Genomic DNA, 17,758 nt, shown 5'->3' on the forward strand with positions numbered 1-17,758 from the left:
GCAGTTTGGTCAAGTGATTTGGCAGCTGCCTGGGTCTGAAGTGTGGAGAGCTCCAGCAGAATTTAGGAAAGGTTTTGGGGAGGTCCTTGCCCCAGACTGGCAGGGCCAAGGGCCAAGAGGCTTGCCTGGCTAGGCACAGGCTGCAGAACAAGGCAGGGAAAGCTGACAGCAAGATGTGGATCTGACTTTTCATAATGGTCTGAACAGGATGGCCAGGCTGCAGGCAAGAAAGCCATTTTAACAGCTGACTGGGATGTATCACCATCCATCCTGCAAAAAGACTCCAGCTCATGCCAATCTCCTATCTGTTGTTCTTATTTCTTGCCATTCAGGAGCATCATCTGTCCACTGAGGGTGGCCCTCATTACTGTGGTTGTTTTCCACTTTTGACTGCTCGTGTTGTACTGAAATCCTGGGTGGGTGTAAATGGGTGCAGGCACGAGGCCTGGGCTGATGGGGCTGTGTTACAGAACGTGGGCTGCGACTATGAGATCGACTCCAACGCAGTGGAAGATCGGTGCGGTGTCTGCCACGGGGATGGCTCCACCTGCCACACTGTTAAGAAGACATTTGAGGACAGCGAGGGACTGGGTAAGGACACGTGGCATTCTCCTTAAGGCAAGACACACCTAACTGAGAAGGATGTGCAGCGTGCTCCTGGCTGTCAGTAGCTGCAGCTTCCCCAGGCACCAAACATTTTGTTGCGAAGTGGTGGGGTGAGCAGAACAGCTTCCAGCTGCTGGGGGGGAGAAAAATGAGTTGTTTTAAATGGCTTCCTTAAAACAAGCCGCCCTGGTCTGCAGAACTCATTTTTCCTTGATCAGCAGAGCAGGGTGAAGGTGTTTTGCAGACAAGACCCCATGGATCCCATGGCTGCAGGGACTTTGTGGGAGGCAGCACTCAGAGAAGGGGGATGACTGTGCAAGAGCCATTGCTGCTCCAGCCTGGAAAGTGCTGTGTGGGAAACCAGGAGACACAGGGCTTCATTTCTGTGTGTTCAGCTAGAGTGGCACTAATTGGTTGGCTCACTCATGCTGCTCATTTGCAGTCTTTTATTAGTCCAGACTTGCTGATTTTTATAAGGTCTAAGAAGTAACAAAGGAGATGAAGAGTTGTCTTTCCATTTCTTGCCTCTTGCAAGAAAAATATTCCTTTACTGCTCTTTGTGTCTAATGACCTCAAAACAAATGTCTGTGGCACTGTCTCCACACCCTAGGGAGCTGATCTTGTCCTTGACTCCCTGGAGCAAATGCTCGATTGTATTCACAGGTTATGTTGATATTGGGATTATCCCTGTTGGAGCCCGAGAGATCCGGATTGAAGAAGTCGCAGAAGCTGGAAATTTTCTGGCGCTGAGGAGTGAAGACCCAGAGAAGTATTTCCTGAACGGTGGCTGGACCATCCAGTGGAACGGGGATTACAGGGTGGCAGGGACCACTTTCACCTATGAGAGGACGGGAAACTGGGAGAACCTCACCTCTCCAGGGCCCACTGTGGAACCTGTGTGGATCCAGGTATGCTCTGGGTTCTGGGCAATTGGGGTTTGCAGCTGGGAAGGGTGAGGAGGAAGAGCCAGGAGCTTCCCTTGTGCTGCTGAGGTGACTTCATGGCCATCCATGAAGGATGATGAGGCTGGGTGTCTCCTCCCTGTGCATGTTTCTTCATCTTAGGCAGCCAAATGTGCGCTGCTGGCCCAGGAAGCATGTTTCTGAACTTGGGGTGGGTCTGCTGCTTCCAGCTGAGCCTCATCCAGCTTGCAGCATTCCTCAAAATATTTACTGAGGAGAGAGAGTGTAAAAAGAAATAGCTGGTTTCCGGAGCCTTTTCCATATCTTATCAAGAACAAGAGAAGAGCCCATGGTGTTTCCGGCAGGGCTGGACAGCCCATGAGTCTGAGTGGAGGTGGTGGAGGCATCAGGGAGCTGGGAGCTGCCACGTTCCTGCCACCATTGGGCTCCCGTGCACCAGCTGGGGTCTGGGCAAGGGTTTGTACTCCTCAGGGGATGCACAGGCAGGTCCAAAGCCTGAGTGATGCCTTCGAGGTTTTTGCAAGTCAGGCTTTGCTTCCTCACAAAAGCACTGGAGGGAAAAAATTCAAGAGGAATCTTTGAAACCTTCTGAATTAACAAGAAATCCCAAACTTCACTCTTTTTGCCATGTGAGAATTTCTGTTCCCAGTTCACACTTGGTGTCTTGGGAACGCTTCTTACAAAAGCCAGGTGCTGCTCCATAACTTGCCTAAGCAGCGCAGCTCTGGTACTTAGCTTATTGTCTTGCAAACCCATCCTATTCTATTAATTTTTGCCTTATTTCCACCGAAGAGCTGCCAAGGGGAGGGTTATACAATCTGCAGTGTGTTTTCCTTTAAATTGCACTGAACAGGCCATAGGAATGAATAAAGCTTCAACCCTGGGGGTTTGCTTCACGATTGTGGTTTAATCTCGTTTTTTCCCTTTTAGCCACCTTCTGATAAACGAAGGAAGAGAGATCTCCCGAGTGCACTGCTTTAATTAGTGCAGCAGCAGGAGGAAATCAGGGGTTCTCACTGTGCTGCAACCCAGGCTTGCAGAGCTGTGCAGGGAAGAGGATGCTGGGAACATGGGGCTCAGCATTTTGCAGAGCCAGGTTCATGGCTTGTTTCTCCCAGGTGTGCATTCTCCTGAGTGGCTTCCCTGGGGCAGAGGCAGGATGGCCCTGGATTTGTGACCCCACAGTCCCTGGCTCACCGTGCAGCCATGGCGTGGCCAAAAGTCTTTGCCTTTTGCATTTGTGTTTCTGCCTCCAAGCATTGCTTTACTCTGCTAATATCAACACTGGCATATTCAACACCAGCAAATTGCTGGGACTCTTTCTGGGATTCATAACCTAATTAAAACCTTTTGACAGAAATGTTTCAATATTCATGAAGAGGTTTTGGAAAGATGCCCTTGCTCCCGCCAAAGCTCCAAGAACAACAAAGCTCTGGCAATAATGGGAGCACTTAGGCTAAAAAAAACACGTTTAAACTCACAGCCTTTTGTGAGTGCTGACTGCTGCTGGAGGCACTTAGGGCAGGGCTTGCATTAACCATAGGAGCAGCCTCGTTCATTTGGAGAGCAGTGAGAGCCATGTTTCAAGTGGGGAGAAATTGATGATTCTTTCCAACGCCTGTTACCAGCTAGCCACCGAGTGTTTGCTGCCTGTTGATTCTTCACTGTTGCCTCCAGCCCTTCTCACAGCACAGCAGTTGCAGTGTTGCACCACAGGGAGGGTGCGACCCCCAGCCACTCTGCGTGATGTGCATGGTGCATACCAGTCTGCATCCCTGGCATGGTCAAATCACTGACGTTCACAGCAGGCTGCAGATGTGAACAGGGGCTGGATACCCATGATTTCCAGCTGTGCTGAGGGCTGCTGCAGTGTGATGTCATTGAAGGCAGCAGGCAGTGCTGCAGTCCTTGCAGGGAGATGTTGGTGCACCGTGCGCCATGCTGGGCTCAGCGGTGGCATGCAAAACTTCCCCATCCTGCTCTGCCTAGGACAGGTGACAGCAGGGCCCTTCACAGGGAAGGTCCAAGCCATGCTGAGCCTTGAGGAGGTCTTTGGATGCAGCTGCATTTGGCAGTGAGACCAGTGAGGATTAACAGGAGGATCCTTCCAGACTCTTTGGCAGAGACATAAAACTGAAGCTGTGGCAATTCTCAGCGCTCTTGCTGTTACTTTTTATTATTACCTAATGTTTCCACAAGCCCAGTACTCTCAGCGGGGTCAGCTGGGGCATTTCCTCTTCTCTTACACACTTTGACTACATGCTAAATACTGTTTCTGGAATGGTTGCGTGCTGCTGTTGGAGTGCAGCAGCAGCTCGACCATTGCTGTCCATGGCCAACAGTGAGGGGACAAACACTGCACTGGTACGGAGCTGGACAGAGTGACACCTGCGTGGCTGTGCCGGGGGGTTCCTGCCTCCTTGAAAACCCCTGCAAGGCAGCAGTCAGACGCTGCACCAACCGTGTCTCTCACCTCCTCTTGTCTCCCCACAGCTGTTGTTCCAGGAAACCAACCCTGGTGTGCGCTACCAGTACACCATCCAGCGGCCAGCTGACAGCGAGAACGAGATCGAGCGCGCTGAGTTCCTGTGGCGCTTCGGCTCCTGGACCGCGTGCACAGCCACGTGTGGCACCGGTGAGTCTGGCAAAGCATCCCCGTATTGCAGGGCCTGGCCCGTCAGTCCTTGCTGCTTCTTCTGTCATCCTTGATCTCCTTCTCATTGCAGACAGTGCAAATGCTGGCAGGATTTTGTAGTACAGGGAGCCAAAGGGACCACTGTCCTAGTGCCACACCGTGCATCACGGCAGGTGTTTGAGAAGCAGTGGTGGCAAGAGCTGCACATGCTCTGGGCCACGTTCCCCATCACATCAGAGCACATTGCTCACATTTGCCTTAGAAATTCCTGGGTCTTTGGTTTCAGTAGGTCTTGGAGAGAAAAAAAAAAAGGCAGCATCTGCTGAGGTTGTAACTCCTCAGTGCCCCCATCTGCACTCAGCCACAGGGAGCCCACTCTTTATCAGCACTTTCCTCAGCTCGGTGTCCTGTTACTGTGCCGGGTGTTCCTGGGCTGTCGGGTTGGTTGAGACAAAAGAGCTTTGAGAAATCAAAGTGTCAGATGGCCGGTCTGCAGCCTGGCCGGGCCTCTGGAGGGGAGATTATTTCAGGAGCTTTACAGAGAGCTCTGCAGAGAGCACTTCAGAGGGTGTTGGTGGGCGCAGAACATCACAGTCAGGGCTGCGGCCAGCAGCCCCAGGGTGCACGGGACGCCACATCTGATGTCTCCTCCTCCCCACCACATCCCAAGCATCCCAGGCCCCATGAGACGGGAGGCTTTCGAGGGATGTGTGTGTGAGCATGTGTGGTCATTTGCTCTCACGGCATTCCGCAGAACTGACAGCAGTGAGTGTTTTCACTTTACATTGTAAATAGACATCAGAAGGATCCAGTCTCTCTCTCTCTGTCTCTCAAGCCTTTTGGCTTTCTCCCGAGCTGAACATTCTCTGCGGCAGTGCAGGGCTGAGCATAGCACCCATGGGGAGGGGTGGGTCCTGCACGTGGCACAGAGCAAGGCTGGGAGCAGCAAGCACTTCCTCGAGAGCAGCTGCGCAGCAGGTCTGGGTAAGAGTTAAAAGGAAAAAAGAAGGATCCCTTTGTGTGAAAAGTGAAGAGACTTCACAAACACTCATCCATTTTAGGCAGTACTGAGAGCCAGGAGATATTTCCTGCCTTCTCCTGGAAGAAAGGGGTTTTTTTCCTGCCTTGAAGCAGGAGAGATGTGGAGCTGCATGAATTTGTTGGCCTTTTTATGTATTTTTGCTACAAGAACCCTTTGCTGTGGATTTGCATGGGTGCCCATGACATGCTGCTCTGCAGCCTGTGCTGTCAAAAGAAGATAGCAAAGTCACTTTCTTTTATTTAAAACCAGCACTCCATTGCATGGCTTAGTTCATAGCTTCCAAAACAGAATGGAAATACAGGAGTAAATGAGGCAGGAGTTGGCTGATGAGGACACTCACTCTATTGGAATCATTCCCAGAGCTGAGATATTTGAGATTTGGGAGAGCCCTGCAAACCCTGTACACATTCAGAAGTCTCTGAGCACTGGAGCTACAGCACTGGGAGCTCCCCCAGCAGAACTCAGCAGCCCCGTCACCACTCAGCTGGTCACTGTTATTTGCAGCTCTCTCAAGTCACGGGTCAAGTATGTATTGCAAAAAGCAGGACAAAGGCTGATAGCAAAGCAGCGTGGTGGAAGTGAGGTCATCCTGCACAATGGCACCTGTGAGTGCTGCAGAACAGGGGCAGGAGGTGTCAGGGTGCAGAGGCTAGGAGCAGAACTGGGAAAGACCCATGGAAATTCTTGGCTTTTCTTGGGGTATTTCCTGACATCTTTGTGCCCTGAAAGAGCAGGTAGAATCTGACACTTTTATTTTTATTTTTTTTAAGTAAGCACGAAATTTGCCAAACCTTTCTGCAGCCTGTTTGAAGCTTTCTGCTTGAGCAGCCCTGGCCTCGATCCCAGGACAGGATCAGTGGTTTGCCTCGTGCCGGACTGGCAGATCACACCTCCTCAAGCCCTGGGAGGTGCTTTGGCTGCTGTCCTCTGCTTCTGATGCCCAGGGTCCTCTGTGCTGGTTGCACAGTGGTGGTAACCTCCATGCAGCCTAGACTGTCCCAGCTGGTGCAGCTCCACATTCAGAATCATTTTCCAGCACAGTTATGTTTCCTAGCTCTAATCATACATGTATCATGTATCTGGTGTCTAGCTCTCCTTTTCCCAGCTGGGCACAATGGGAGTGCTGCTGTGGTTGGCAGCATGTGGGGAACATGAAAAGTGGGCTCTCAAGTTTCAGGTTCAGTTTAAGTGGAGGTTTAATATTCTTCTGGTTTTGGTGTCTGAAGGCAATGGCATGGCCTCCTGCTGCTTGCTGTTAGAGATGTTCAGTGCTCTGAATTGAGTTCTGTGGAGAGCCAAGCCTTGTCTGTGTCCCCAGGGGTGCAGAGGCAGATTGTGCACTGCGTGGAAAAGCTGGCTGGCATTGTGGAGGAGCACTACTGTGACACACTGACACGGCCTGATGACCAGCAAAGGACGTGCAATGAGGAGCCCTGCCCAGCAAGGTCTGTTGTCTCTTCTATTGCTCTTTCTCAACATACCCTTGTTGCCCAAGCAATCCTAGCAGGGGCAGGGGGCAGATCCTGCCTGGTGGGCGCTGACTGCAGCATTTTCTCCTTTATTTTCCCCCAGGTGGTGGGTTGGTGAGTGGCAAAAGTGCTCAGCTACATGTGGGACATCAGGGTTGATGAAGAGGACGGTGCTCTGCATCCAGAGTGTGGGATTGGACGAGCAGAGAGCTTTGCAGCAAGCGGATTGCCAGCACCTCTCCAAACCAGAAGCCACTGCTCCCTGCCATCGGGATGTCCCCTGTCCCTCTCAGTGGGCTATGGGGAACTGGTCAGAGGTGAGACACATCACAGGGGTGGTTGCAGTTTCCTGCAAAGCTGGCAGAAGCACACATCATGTACCACCAGGATGTCCTGCAGCAGGCAGGGGCACGCCTGGCTACAGGGCAAAGTGGTTCTGGAGTGTGCATGCAATATCAGATCTCTCACAAAGGAATTTTGTGATACAGGAAGATCTCAGTAAGGAAGAAGCACCAGGATGTCTGACTGTTTCATTCTCATATGAGTTATGCTGCTTTCTCCATCAAGAGCAAGGCCATGCTCCACGCTTGATGCAAGAAAGGCAGAAACAGGAGATACTGAAGCCTTCAGTGTGCAAATCTTTCCCCTTTGTTTTGGCAGAAGCCTTAAAAACATTTCGTGCTTGCAGAGGCAAGGTGCTGCAGGCCAGCCGGGGGCCCAGCTGTGCCATGCACGTGTCTGTAGGTGGATGGACATCTGCTCTGCATCCACACATGTTGGCTATGTGGCTGCCTTGCCTTTGCTGCCAGGCTGCCCTGGGGAGTTTTACAGCAATATACTTAAAAAAAGAGAGGAGTATAAAAGCTGTGTTCAGTGGGCACTCTGTGTAGCCTTATTTTTATTTTTGTGGTTGAGGTTTTTTAACCAAAGAGGCATAACTCCTAATTTGAGCGTTGGTTTCAGAAAGTGTTTGGTGTAAAGAAAAGTATCAGGAGGCAAATCAGAGCCTGGGAACGGAGCCTGTTGCTAAGAAACAAACAGAATAAAAATGTGAACAGAAAATTTGAAGGCTAAATGAGAGCTATTTAGAAATATTTTTCTAGAGGCCCACAAAAGCCACAATAGTACGGTTGAGAAAGAAAGCTGCAATAGTTTAAAGGAAAAATCTTGAATTCCAAGTTGCCCGGAGGTCTGTGCTATGTATTGAGCCAGCACAGGCTGTCACAATGCTCCTCTTTGGCTTTGCCATCTATGCATCTGTGAAGCCATGAAAACGAGCTTGAGATTTTAATATGTCTGTAACTTTTCTGTTCTTCTTAAAGTGAGAGTTCTCTTTCTTCTACATTGCCACCACCACCAATAAGCAGGGAAATGTGAGAGGCTGGGAAGCTTTCCAGAAACCTGGTTCACCTAGCCATAAAAAGGGATAATAAGAGGGGGTTCAGTGCTTTTGTATATTTGCAAACCCTGGTGCATGCTTGCAGAAGCACATCCCAGTCAGCAGCTTGGCACAGTGGTGCCTCCTGCAGTCCTGTGCTAGGGGCCAAACTTTCCTACCAATGCTTGTTCCCCCTGTGCAGCTACTAACAGCAGTGGTTTCTTATCTGTGCCTCAGGGGCTTGCTTGATAACTGAGGCTTGGCAAATAACCCTCTTCCTTTCTGCTTTGAGAGCTGTGATTTCTGGAGCTTATCTCCTGGATGGAGCTGGAGCCATTTGCTAAGAACTTTTAGCTCTGGGGTGAGCTGTGCTTCCCCTGATCTGGCAGTGCTGTCCTGGAGGGGTGAGGTAGCTTGCTTGCACCCTGCTGCAGAGGCAGACAAGTGGAAATGCTGCATTTCAGTGACACTGTGTGGAGGGTGGAAGTGCCCCGTGATGGCCATGCAGTTTTATGAACCCTGCCTTGTGCCAGGCACATTCCTTAGGATCACTCCCACTCCTCAGCATTTCCCAGGAGATTCATAAATAGGGGATCGTGTCCAGTACAGGGGCAGCACCTCTCAGGGCAGCCAAGGGACGTGGCCCACAGAGTGACACACATCTGACCGAGGGGGACACATCCCATGTGGGGCACCTTCTGGGAGCCCACCAGCACCAGAGCAGGGAGTGTTAGGGGTCCCATCTGGGCGCTGGGCCCTTGCAAGGGCTGAGCAAACACAAGAAAGGCTCAAAATAGACAAGTATAAATTATTTGAGAACCACATCTCCAGGCCAGCCCAGCCCTGAGGCTCTGCAGGTACCCTGAGGGCTCTCTGCCCACCTTGCACTCACCTTCGAGTGCTGGTGGCTGTGCATCCACCTCCACCTCTCAGCCCATCTGTTTTCATCCTGAGAACAGCAACTTTTGCAGAAATCCCCTCTGTTGGATTTGTTTGACTTGGAGATTATTTGTTCTTGCTGGCTGCATTGTGTGAGGCATGCTGCTGTATGTGACTAATGCTCTGTGCATCTGCTGTAGCAAACTGCAGCAGCCTGTGGCTTGAGCAGCCCACATGTGATGTTAGTAGCGCTACAGTTTACTTCTCTTGCAGAAAATATTGCTGTCTCTCTTTGCAGATTGTGGGCTCTTTCATACTGAGCAATCTCAAAGGGACTATTATGGTGGAGGAGGGGGTGTCCTCTACAAAGCTGCTTATTGACCCTTGCTTTTTTCTTTCACTTACTGGGACAACACCCATGTTATTATTCCCTTCTTTAAGAAATGCTTTTCCAGAAGAGATGTAATTCGTGGCGATAGGTCGCAAAGAAAGGACCTATTAGATCATCCAGCCCAAAGCCCTTCACAGTGTCTATCTCCAGGGAAAATCATTTCTATCTGGAGTGCAGGTCAAGGATCACCCTGTGCAAAATGCCCTGCTGTGTGTGCCTTCCTAAGGCGGTCTGTAGTGGAGAGACAGCCCCAGTGCTTGACTCAGCCAGCAGCCGTGCTGATGCCCCCACACCACCATGGGATGTGCAGAATGCAGGGCCGCAGCAGGAGTCAGCGTACCCAGCTGTTTGGTCACAGAGGCAGAGCCCTTTGCCCTCTGCCCAAACTGCACTGTTTTCTCACCATCCTACAACTCCTGTGCTCTTGTCTCTGAAATTTCTGTTCCTCTTCCTTTCCTAGTGCTCAGCAACATGTGGGAATGGAACACAAAGACGCCCTGTTTACTGCAGCAATAATACTCAAGCAACTTGTGACCCTGCACAGAGACCCAGCTCGGAAACTATTTGCTCCTTGCCACGGTGCCAGAAGAAATTAGACAACGCCAACACTGACTGGTCTGGCAGCGGCTCTTCCAGCAGAGAGATTTTTAATGAAATAAATTACATTCCAAATAACCATATTCCCCAATTTAACCCCGTAATTCCAAATATCCCCGAGTCCAATGATGTCAATATCATAACTGAGGATGACTTCTCAACCAGAAAGGGAAATTTCTTTGTTGATGATTTTTACTACGATTACAATTTTATCAACTTTCATGAGGATCTGTCATACTACCCCTTCACTGAGAAGGAGACCAAAAGCGAGGGCCCTAAGCCAGAGTGGAACAGCAACAATGTGGAGGAGTCTCCTGAGATGCCCGTGGATGTCCTGCACACCAGGAAGCTGGGAGGAGAACATGAGGAAGATCCGGTGAAGGAAACCGAAGCAAATGCTTCTGCTCCTGTGCATGGCAAAGAGGAGACTGAGTCAGGGGGTTTGGTCTTTAACAACCTATTTGATGTGTTCTCTGAGGGTGAAGAAATGGGGACAGCCACTCCCAGTACTGCTGCTCCTGCTCTCACAAGGAATGAGGGGGAAGAACTGCCTGTGCCCTATTCCGAGGGTCCACTGCCCACCCAGCCCGCAGTGAGTCATGGCTCCACCAGCAGCCTGCTGCTCCCCAGGCTATCCCTGGGTGCTACACTGGTGGGCACCAGTCCTGCATGGGATGCTCCAGCTCACAGCCTTGATTCCTGGGCCCTGACCAGTCCCTCTACACCGCTGCCCGTTGACAGGGACAGCCCCGGTGCAGGCGGTACACCTAACGGTCTGCAGCCTGTGGGAGAGCCTGCAAACAGAGTCCAGGACCGTGCAAGCACAGTGGCTCCTGATAGTGCAGGCCGTAAAAACTCAAGGGAAATGGGATTTGTCATCACTGGTGATAATAATAGCGCTGCCTCAAAGACCAAGGAGCAGGAAGAGTGGGCAGAAATACCAGCACTGGAGGGGACTGCACACACGCATGCAGCACCGGTGACTGAAGAGCAGCTGCGTGTGACAGATAGGGTGGCTCCAAAGTCCCCCACTGCACAGAGCCCACAGCAGGAGATGGGAAGGCATGCAGAAGGTCCCGGTGAGAGCCCCCATCCTGCAGATGCCACCATGGGCCCTGGAGGAGAGGCAGGGCAGCAGCCAGGAAACCACATCCATCTGTCTCTGATGTTGGTTCCCTTGGTGGCCACCACAACATCGCTGCCACCAGTGCCTGTGTCCCCCACCATGCAGGGACCGCTGACACAGCTCACTGCCGGTGACCTCACCCCACAAGGTGCCCTGGTGCCAGCCATGCCAGCATCCCCAGCTCACAGCCCTCCCACAGGAGCATCACCCTCCAAGCCCTCAGCAGTGCCAGGGGCCAAATGGGGACCAAGGGCAACACAGGGGCCTTACCACACAGCACCAGTGCCATCCCCTGGCACCCAGCAGCACTCCAGCATGGCTCCAGTCGGCCACACTGCTCCTGAGGAGCACTCACCACCAGCAGACCCAGGGACACTTGCTTATGGTGCTGGGGAGCACGAGGTGCCCCAGCCCACCCCCACACCCCTGCCAGTCTGGGAGCAAGAGGAGGCTTTGCTGCTGCCTCCTACCACCATAGCAGGCACTGCAGTGCCCAGCTGGGAGGTCGGCAACTGGAGCGAGGTATGTTCCGGGTCCCACTAAAAGCATAGTGGGGCTGTTTTTAAGAATAGGAGACCCATGCCTTTCCCAGGAGCACTCTATGGCATTGCCAGGAGCCTGGCACAGGAGCAAGCTGCCACCATAGCACAGTTATCTTGAAATATTCCACAAAACGGCAAAGGCTTAAATGTCAAAGTTAAGGCGCAGTAAGGTTGCAAATTACCAAAGGCAAGGGGCTGCGCTGAATGTAGTGAATGGGGAATTATAAGTAATTATCAGCTATCATTTTACTGGATAGCTGTCCCATGGCTGCTCTTTGCATAGCACTTGCAGTGACAGACGGATGGCTTCTGCAATTCATGGTAATAGGCTTTTATCAGAAAGCACACACAAAAAAAGAGGCCTTCAGTGGCACGAATCACTGGAGACAGAGCTCTGGGGAACTCTTTTAAGGAGGCTGCACAAAGGACCCAGTAACTTTGAGGACAATACTTGCTGTCAGGAGGATACAGTCACACATATGGGCTTTGTGAGAGGGCACCTTCCGTCCCTGAGCAGTCTGGAAAGTGAGGGGTGAATCTGAAAGAGGAGATGAAGGCAGTACCTTTCAGGTGGGGTGAACAGAAGACAAAACTCTACTGGAGTTTGTAGTAGTAAAAAAGCAGGACTAGCAGTGCTTGTGAAAGAGAGGCATGGAGGGCATAAAACATGTTTTGAGAGAGCGCTCAAACTACTGAACAATTAGTGCTGGTTAACAGCATTCTTGCAGTGAAAAAGCTAAAGCCACCGCCATCAGCCAGGGATTCCCCGTGCGAGGAGAGAAAGAACAATCTCAAATCAGAAACAACTGCAAAAAAGTGTAGGAGTGGGTTTTCCTCCTCCCAGACAGAGGTCTGCCTGCCTCCCGCTGTGGAGTTTTAGCGCAGGTGCTGCTGGCCGCAGACTGTGAAGCTCCTTCCATCCCATGGCCATGCCTTATCGTGGCACGGTCTGGTTCCACCAGCACAGCAGCTGTGAGCTGAGCAGCGCACTGCTGTCAGCCCCAGGTGTGTTATTGGCTGCCCGTGTCTTGCAGTGCTCGGCCACCTGCGGTGTGGGAGCAATCTGGCGCAGCGTGCGCTGCAGCACCGGCACTGAGCAGCACTGCGCCGCCGCCAGCAAACCCGTCCCTGCTCGGAGGTGTTCCCTGAGACCGTGCTCATCCTGGCGTGTGGGGAACTGGAGCAAGGTAAGCAGGCGTGCACCCAGTCCCTGTCTCTCCTTCCACAGTGCCTCCCTTGGTAATGCGTGGAGAAGGAAAGTGGCTGTACCTGCCTAGTGGATAGAGAGTTGCATGCTGCCGGTGTGTGCTTTTGCTGCTTTCCTCTCAATTTGCATTTGTTCTGCTTTTGAGGTGGCTAAAAAGCTGGGGCCACAAAAAGTCATTGAAGAAAGGTTTGAAGGTATCTGGAAAATGCAGTTGAGAACCTGCAGTAGCAGGATGTGTTTCCAGTTAGGTTGGAGGAATCCTCTAAATTAAACAGTGAGGCATGACCCTTGTTGTTCTGGGCAGCCTCAATCTCTGAGATGTGTGGATGGGAGCTCACTACTTGTCTAATGCCAAGACTTTGTTGCTGTTACAACTGGAAGCCAGTTGGTTTCATGAGGAAGGTAGTGACGGATTCAGAGCTCCACGCACTGTTCTCTAGCTTTGGCTAGAGAAAGAGGTGAGAAGAAGTTGAGTGTTAACTCAAGCCAGCCCAAGGCGGAGTATGTCTTCGGTCGCTTTTCCAGGAGGACTGCTCCAGCCCCAGCCCCCCTTGTGATGTGCCTTTTGTTCATCCAGTGTTCCAAGAACTGTGGTAGGGGCACGAAGGTTCGGGACGTGCACTGCGTTGACACCAGAGAGCAGCGGCTGCTGCGGCCCTTCCACTGCCAGGCTGTTCTCTACAAACCACCAGCGCAGCTGCCCTGCCAGAACGCACCGTGCCTGGACTGGTACACGTCCTCGTGGAGAGAGGTAGGGCTGATGGCTGGGCTGGGCAGGCAGGGAGGCAGCGGGTCAGGGTGACTATTAAAGATCTGCAGTGCAGGAATAGGTGCTTGCAGCAGAGCTCCTGTCTCCTCCATGCTCTGGAAAACTTCACAATTTAGAGCGCCCATTGTCAAGAAGGAAACCACCTGCTGATATCGGCTGTAGTTGCAAAGTTGTTGCTTAACACTGGAAGCAGGATTTGTGTTTGCTTATGTATTGGTAGGGGCATTTTGCAGTTCTTTTCCTTAAGAAACCAATACAATGAGTTCCACCATTTGATGTCCCTGCAGTGCTCGGAGCCATGTGGTGGAGGGGAGCAGGAGCGCCTGGTGACGTGCCCGGAGCTGGGCCACTGTGATGAGACACTGCGGCCCAACAACACCCGGCCCTGCAACAGCCACCCCTGCACCAAATGGGTGGTGGGATCCTGGGGACAGGTGAGCACATGGGATGGGGACAGAGTTCTCTTGTGGGTTCTGTGATCAGCGTCCTCCTGGCTATGCTGTTGCAGCTCCTCAGCAGAGCCCTGGGCTGAGCAGGTCTTTGTGCCCGTTGCATGGCCTGGTTTCCTTAGAAAAGCAATATATGAAAACATTGCTAGCTCTGAATAATAGAATGGTTGGATTGGAAGGGCTCTTAAAGCACTGCCAACCCCACTCCCTGACGTGGGCTGATTGCCACCCACCAGCTCAGGCTGCCCAGGGCCCCATCCAGCCTGGCCCTGGGCACCTCCAGGGCTGGGGCATCACAGTTTCTCTGAGCAGCAGTGCCAGGGCCTCGGGCAGAATCCCAACTCTCCGAACTAAACCAGAGAATGCTGCAGTAAAAACCTAAGAAATCTTCCCACACTGGGGACTACTGCAATAAAAACACAGAAACTCCCTGGGGCTGACAGCTTCCTGCTCCTGCAGTGCTCAGTGCCCTGTGGAGGAGGCATCCAGCGGCGCCAGGTGAAGTGCATCGACACACAGACTGGGCAGGCGCAGGAGGACAGCAGCCTCTGTGACCACGAGCCGTGGCCCGAGAGCACGCAGAAGTGCAACCTGCAGAACTGCGAAGGCACCGAGGCAGGTGAGTGAGCGATGCCCCGCGGGGCTTTCTGCCCTTCCTGGTTACCAGCACATTATCTTTAATGTGCTGGTGCTCCCCAAGTGCTTGTTGAGCTGTCTGGTGCAAGTGCTTTGCTCTGGCAGCCTGGCTGTGAGTGTTGTATAAACCTGCACCAGCAGGTCAATGTGATGCAGCACTCGAATCCTCCTGTCACTGATCCCTGCCTGTTTCAAGGTGAAACATCCCACCAGCTTCAATAGAATAAGAATCAAATCCTCTCTTTATTGAGTTTCTCTGGCTCCAGTGGTGTATGCTAGTTGATGTTAATTACCTGACACTTACCAGTCAGACACACAGCCAGTGCCAGTCTGCCTTCCAGGCAGTCTTCAACAGATACTCCCACTGGAGTCAAGAAGTGTAACTGCCTTCGTACCACATCTCAGTGTGCATCTGGGTTGGGCTGCCTTGCCTCAATGCTCAGGGTTGAGGCTGGGGTTGATGTTTTACATTATGTAGGACTGGTAGAAGTTGAAATGGAGAAAGACAAGAGAATTACAGGAAATACCTGTGCACCACAAGAGTTAAGAGCTCTTAAAAGGAAAAGCAGTGCAATGGGGGGATTAGATGTCACTGATATTAACATGTTAATTATTAATCAGCCTTATCTTTTGAATTTGTCTGGAGAGAAAAGCTTTTGTCTGTCCAGCGAGAAACTTCTGATGTGCTGAGCTCTCTTGTGAGGCTGGGCAGGGCAGGGCAGCAGCACTTGTGGCTCTGTCCAGCCTCCAGGCAGCCCCTAGCCATTAGGTTTGGTCAAGAAATGATGTGTAGTTCCGGCTATTTTTGTCAAGGGAAAATTCCCATCACTTGGGCTTGGTGATGAGAGCTGTGTCGATGCTCGGCATATTCAAGGCTGTACCAGAATAACCACTTAGATGTGTAGGAAGCACACAAATAAATGTTATAATTCTGGATTAAAAATGACATAAATGCTCTGGCTGTGGCCCAGGGCAGGAAACGCCTCTTGGAAATACAAACATTTCCTGCCAAACTATGAGGAGGAACAAAACTTTCACATGGCAGGAAATCACAGATGTGTAAATCCACAGGCAGAGGCTCCCAGAAAAGGCATGAACGTAAACTCTGGCCCCTTCCTGAGCTCTAGAGGATCTTTACTGCACAAGATTAATGAGGGCTGTGGTGATTCATGTGTTTACGTTAGAAGGACGAGGAGCCTCTATCTCCTGTAACACGGAGTGCACTGGTACCAGATCATGCACTCATCTTTGGGAACAATTATGTTCTCGTTAAAAGATGTGAAGAACCCCAGCAGAGTTTAAATGTTAAAAACATAATCAGATGGATTTTTAAAGGAGATGGAACAGATTAGACAGAAGCAAACATCTCACCGGCAATCTTCTCTCCTCAATTAAAGGAGGTCGGAATTAATTAAAACCAGAATCCAGTTTTGTCACTGGGTTATAAATTAATTGATGATTACACAGAAGTTATTTTTAAATGTTCTTGCACTTTTACAGCTGCATCCAGCTGTGAGTGCAGAAGATAAGGTTGGCTGTGTCCTGAGATGGCTCCCAGGCAGCAACTGAGCCTGCCAGTCCCTCAGGTCTGTCCCTGCAGTGTCCTAGCAAAGCTGGGGACAGCCTTCTTACTCCATACAGAAACAAGGAACTCAAACATCTGTGATGCCACAGCAGGAGAATCCTTGTCAGATCTGAGCACGAGGCATCATGGAGCTTGAGGAGGAACTGAAACCACGGGCAGTCACTCTGAGTCTGGGAGACAACCTGGGGAAGCAGGATGGGGACCCTATAGGAGAGCCACTGAGGGTGAGTGGGAATGGTCACTGTCCCCGGTTGAGTGCCCTGGCACAGCACAGGACCCAGGGGCTGCGTAGGATCTGCTGGTGCTTTGCTGGGCTTTGCTTCCTCGCGTGGCAGCCAGGAGAGCCCTGCTGCCCCTTGTTCTGGAGGACGCCTCTGTGCTGCTGGCAGCGCTCTCTAGAAGATAAGAGCAGGAGCAGAATTGCTGGACTGTGGACGTGGCTGCCAGCGAGATAAGAGCAGCGTTTGTCTCAGGAAAGCTCTCTGATTTCCATCCATGCCTATGCACTGACCCCAAGCTTTTGCACGCACATCAGCCATGCCTGTTACCAGATCATTTCAATCGTTTCTTGCAGCTCAGAAAACAGGAAAAAAAACACAGTGACTGCCTTTGCAAAGAGCACCAGGAGGGAAGGGCAGCAGACACCAGGGTGGGGAGCCACAGCTGGGATGTGTCCGCACTCCTGTCCTGCTGGGGGACGAGGAGCAAAGTGCATAGCTTGCTGTTAGCATGCCCTGTCCATCAGGACGTCATTAAACACAAACCCCCGTTAGGGGACCGTGTGCTGCTGGCACTGCTCCCTCTCTCCCCCAGCAGCCATTGCCCACTTGCTGAAAACAGACGATGCAGGGGCTGTGCTGCAGAGATACATTCGCAAAGCGACTGATCCCCAGAAGTATCTCAAATCATAAATACCAGAGAGGGAAGGGGATAAAAGGCGAGGAGTACAGCTGTCCCAAGAACAAGGCTGCAGAAGGCAGTCATGGCTGTGGTTTCTATAGGAGTGGAACATAGGTTTCCTGCCAGCAGGAGTGGGCTCTGCCTGTGCCCCAGGAGCAGCCCGAGGAGCGGCAGCTCTGTGTGTGCTCTCAGCCTGCTGTCGCCTGTGCTCCAGGCTCGTTATCCAGTGCTTGGCTGTATTTCCAGTCACCTCAAGATTAATTGGCAATTAAACATCCTATTTCTTCTTGCTTTGAGTAGGGAAACGAAATTATTCATGGTTCTGCATACCGCTAAGTTTGTCCGCAAGGGATACATGCTGGAATTAACGGCAGCAAATTCCAATTTTTTTGTCATTTGCACATGTAAGTCTGTATCCTGGTGGCAAGAGAGGGAGGCTCTGCCATTAAGTGCCCTTTATTTATTGCTAATTAACAGCAGCAGTCAGTGGAGAGTGGAGCTTTGGAAAGGATTCTCAGTCTTTATGCATAACCTTGAGCTGAGCAGCAGAGAGGAAGATGCGTCTCCTCTCTCCTCCTTGGCAATCTCCAAGTAGATGGAAGGTTTTGAAAACAAACCTTGCCT

General features: G+C 51.5%; 1 protein-coding gene across 1 annotated transcript in view; it reads left to right on the plus strand.

Annotated features, from left to right (window-relative positions):
* The window catches only part of ADAMTS7 (ADAM metallopeptidase with thrombospondin type 1 motif 7), a 49,089-nt gene that overhangs the window by 22,658 nt on the left and 8,673 nt on the right, over nucleotides 1-17,758 (plus strand). The window contains exons 14-23 of the mRNA XM_042875706.1: nucleotides 471-591; nucleotides 1,270-1,514; nucleotides 4,023-4,164; nucleotides 6,525-6,651; nucleotides 6,779-6,992; nucleotides 9,784-11,568; nucleotides 12,623-12,775; nucleotides 13,373-13,546; nucleotides 13,852-13,998; nucleotides 14,473-14,632. Of these exons, the coding sequence (XP_042731640.1) occupies nucleotides 471-591; nucleotides 1,270-1,514; nucleotides 4,023-4,164; nucleotides 6,525-6,651; nucleotides 6,779-6,992; nucleotides 9,784-11,568; nucleotides 12,623-12,775; nucleotides 13,373-13,546; nucleotides 13,852-13,998; nucleotides 14,473-14,632 (3,268 nt within the window). The remainder of the gene's footprint in view (nucleotides 1-470; nucleotides 592-1,269; nucleotides 1,515-4,022; nucleotides 4,165-6,524; nucleotides 6,652-6,778; nucleotides 6,993-9,783; nucleotides 11,569-12,622; nucleotides 12,776-13,372; nucleotides 13,547-13,851; nucleotides 13,999-14,472; nucleotides 14,633-17,758) is intronic.

This window comes from Lagopus leucura, unplaced genomic scaffold, assembly GCF_019238085.1.
Source record: "Lagopus leucura isolate 7727_CA_CO unplaced genomic scaffold, USGS_WTPT01 Super-Scaffold_100015, whole genome shotgun sequence".
Classification (NCBI taxonomy): Eukaryota; Metazoa; Chordata; class Aves; order Galliformes; family Phasianidae; genus Lagopus; species Lagopus leucura.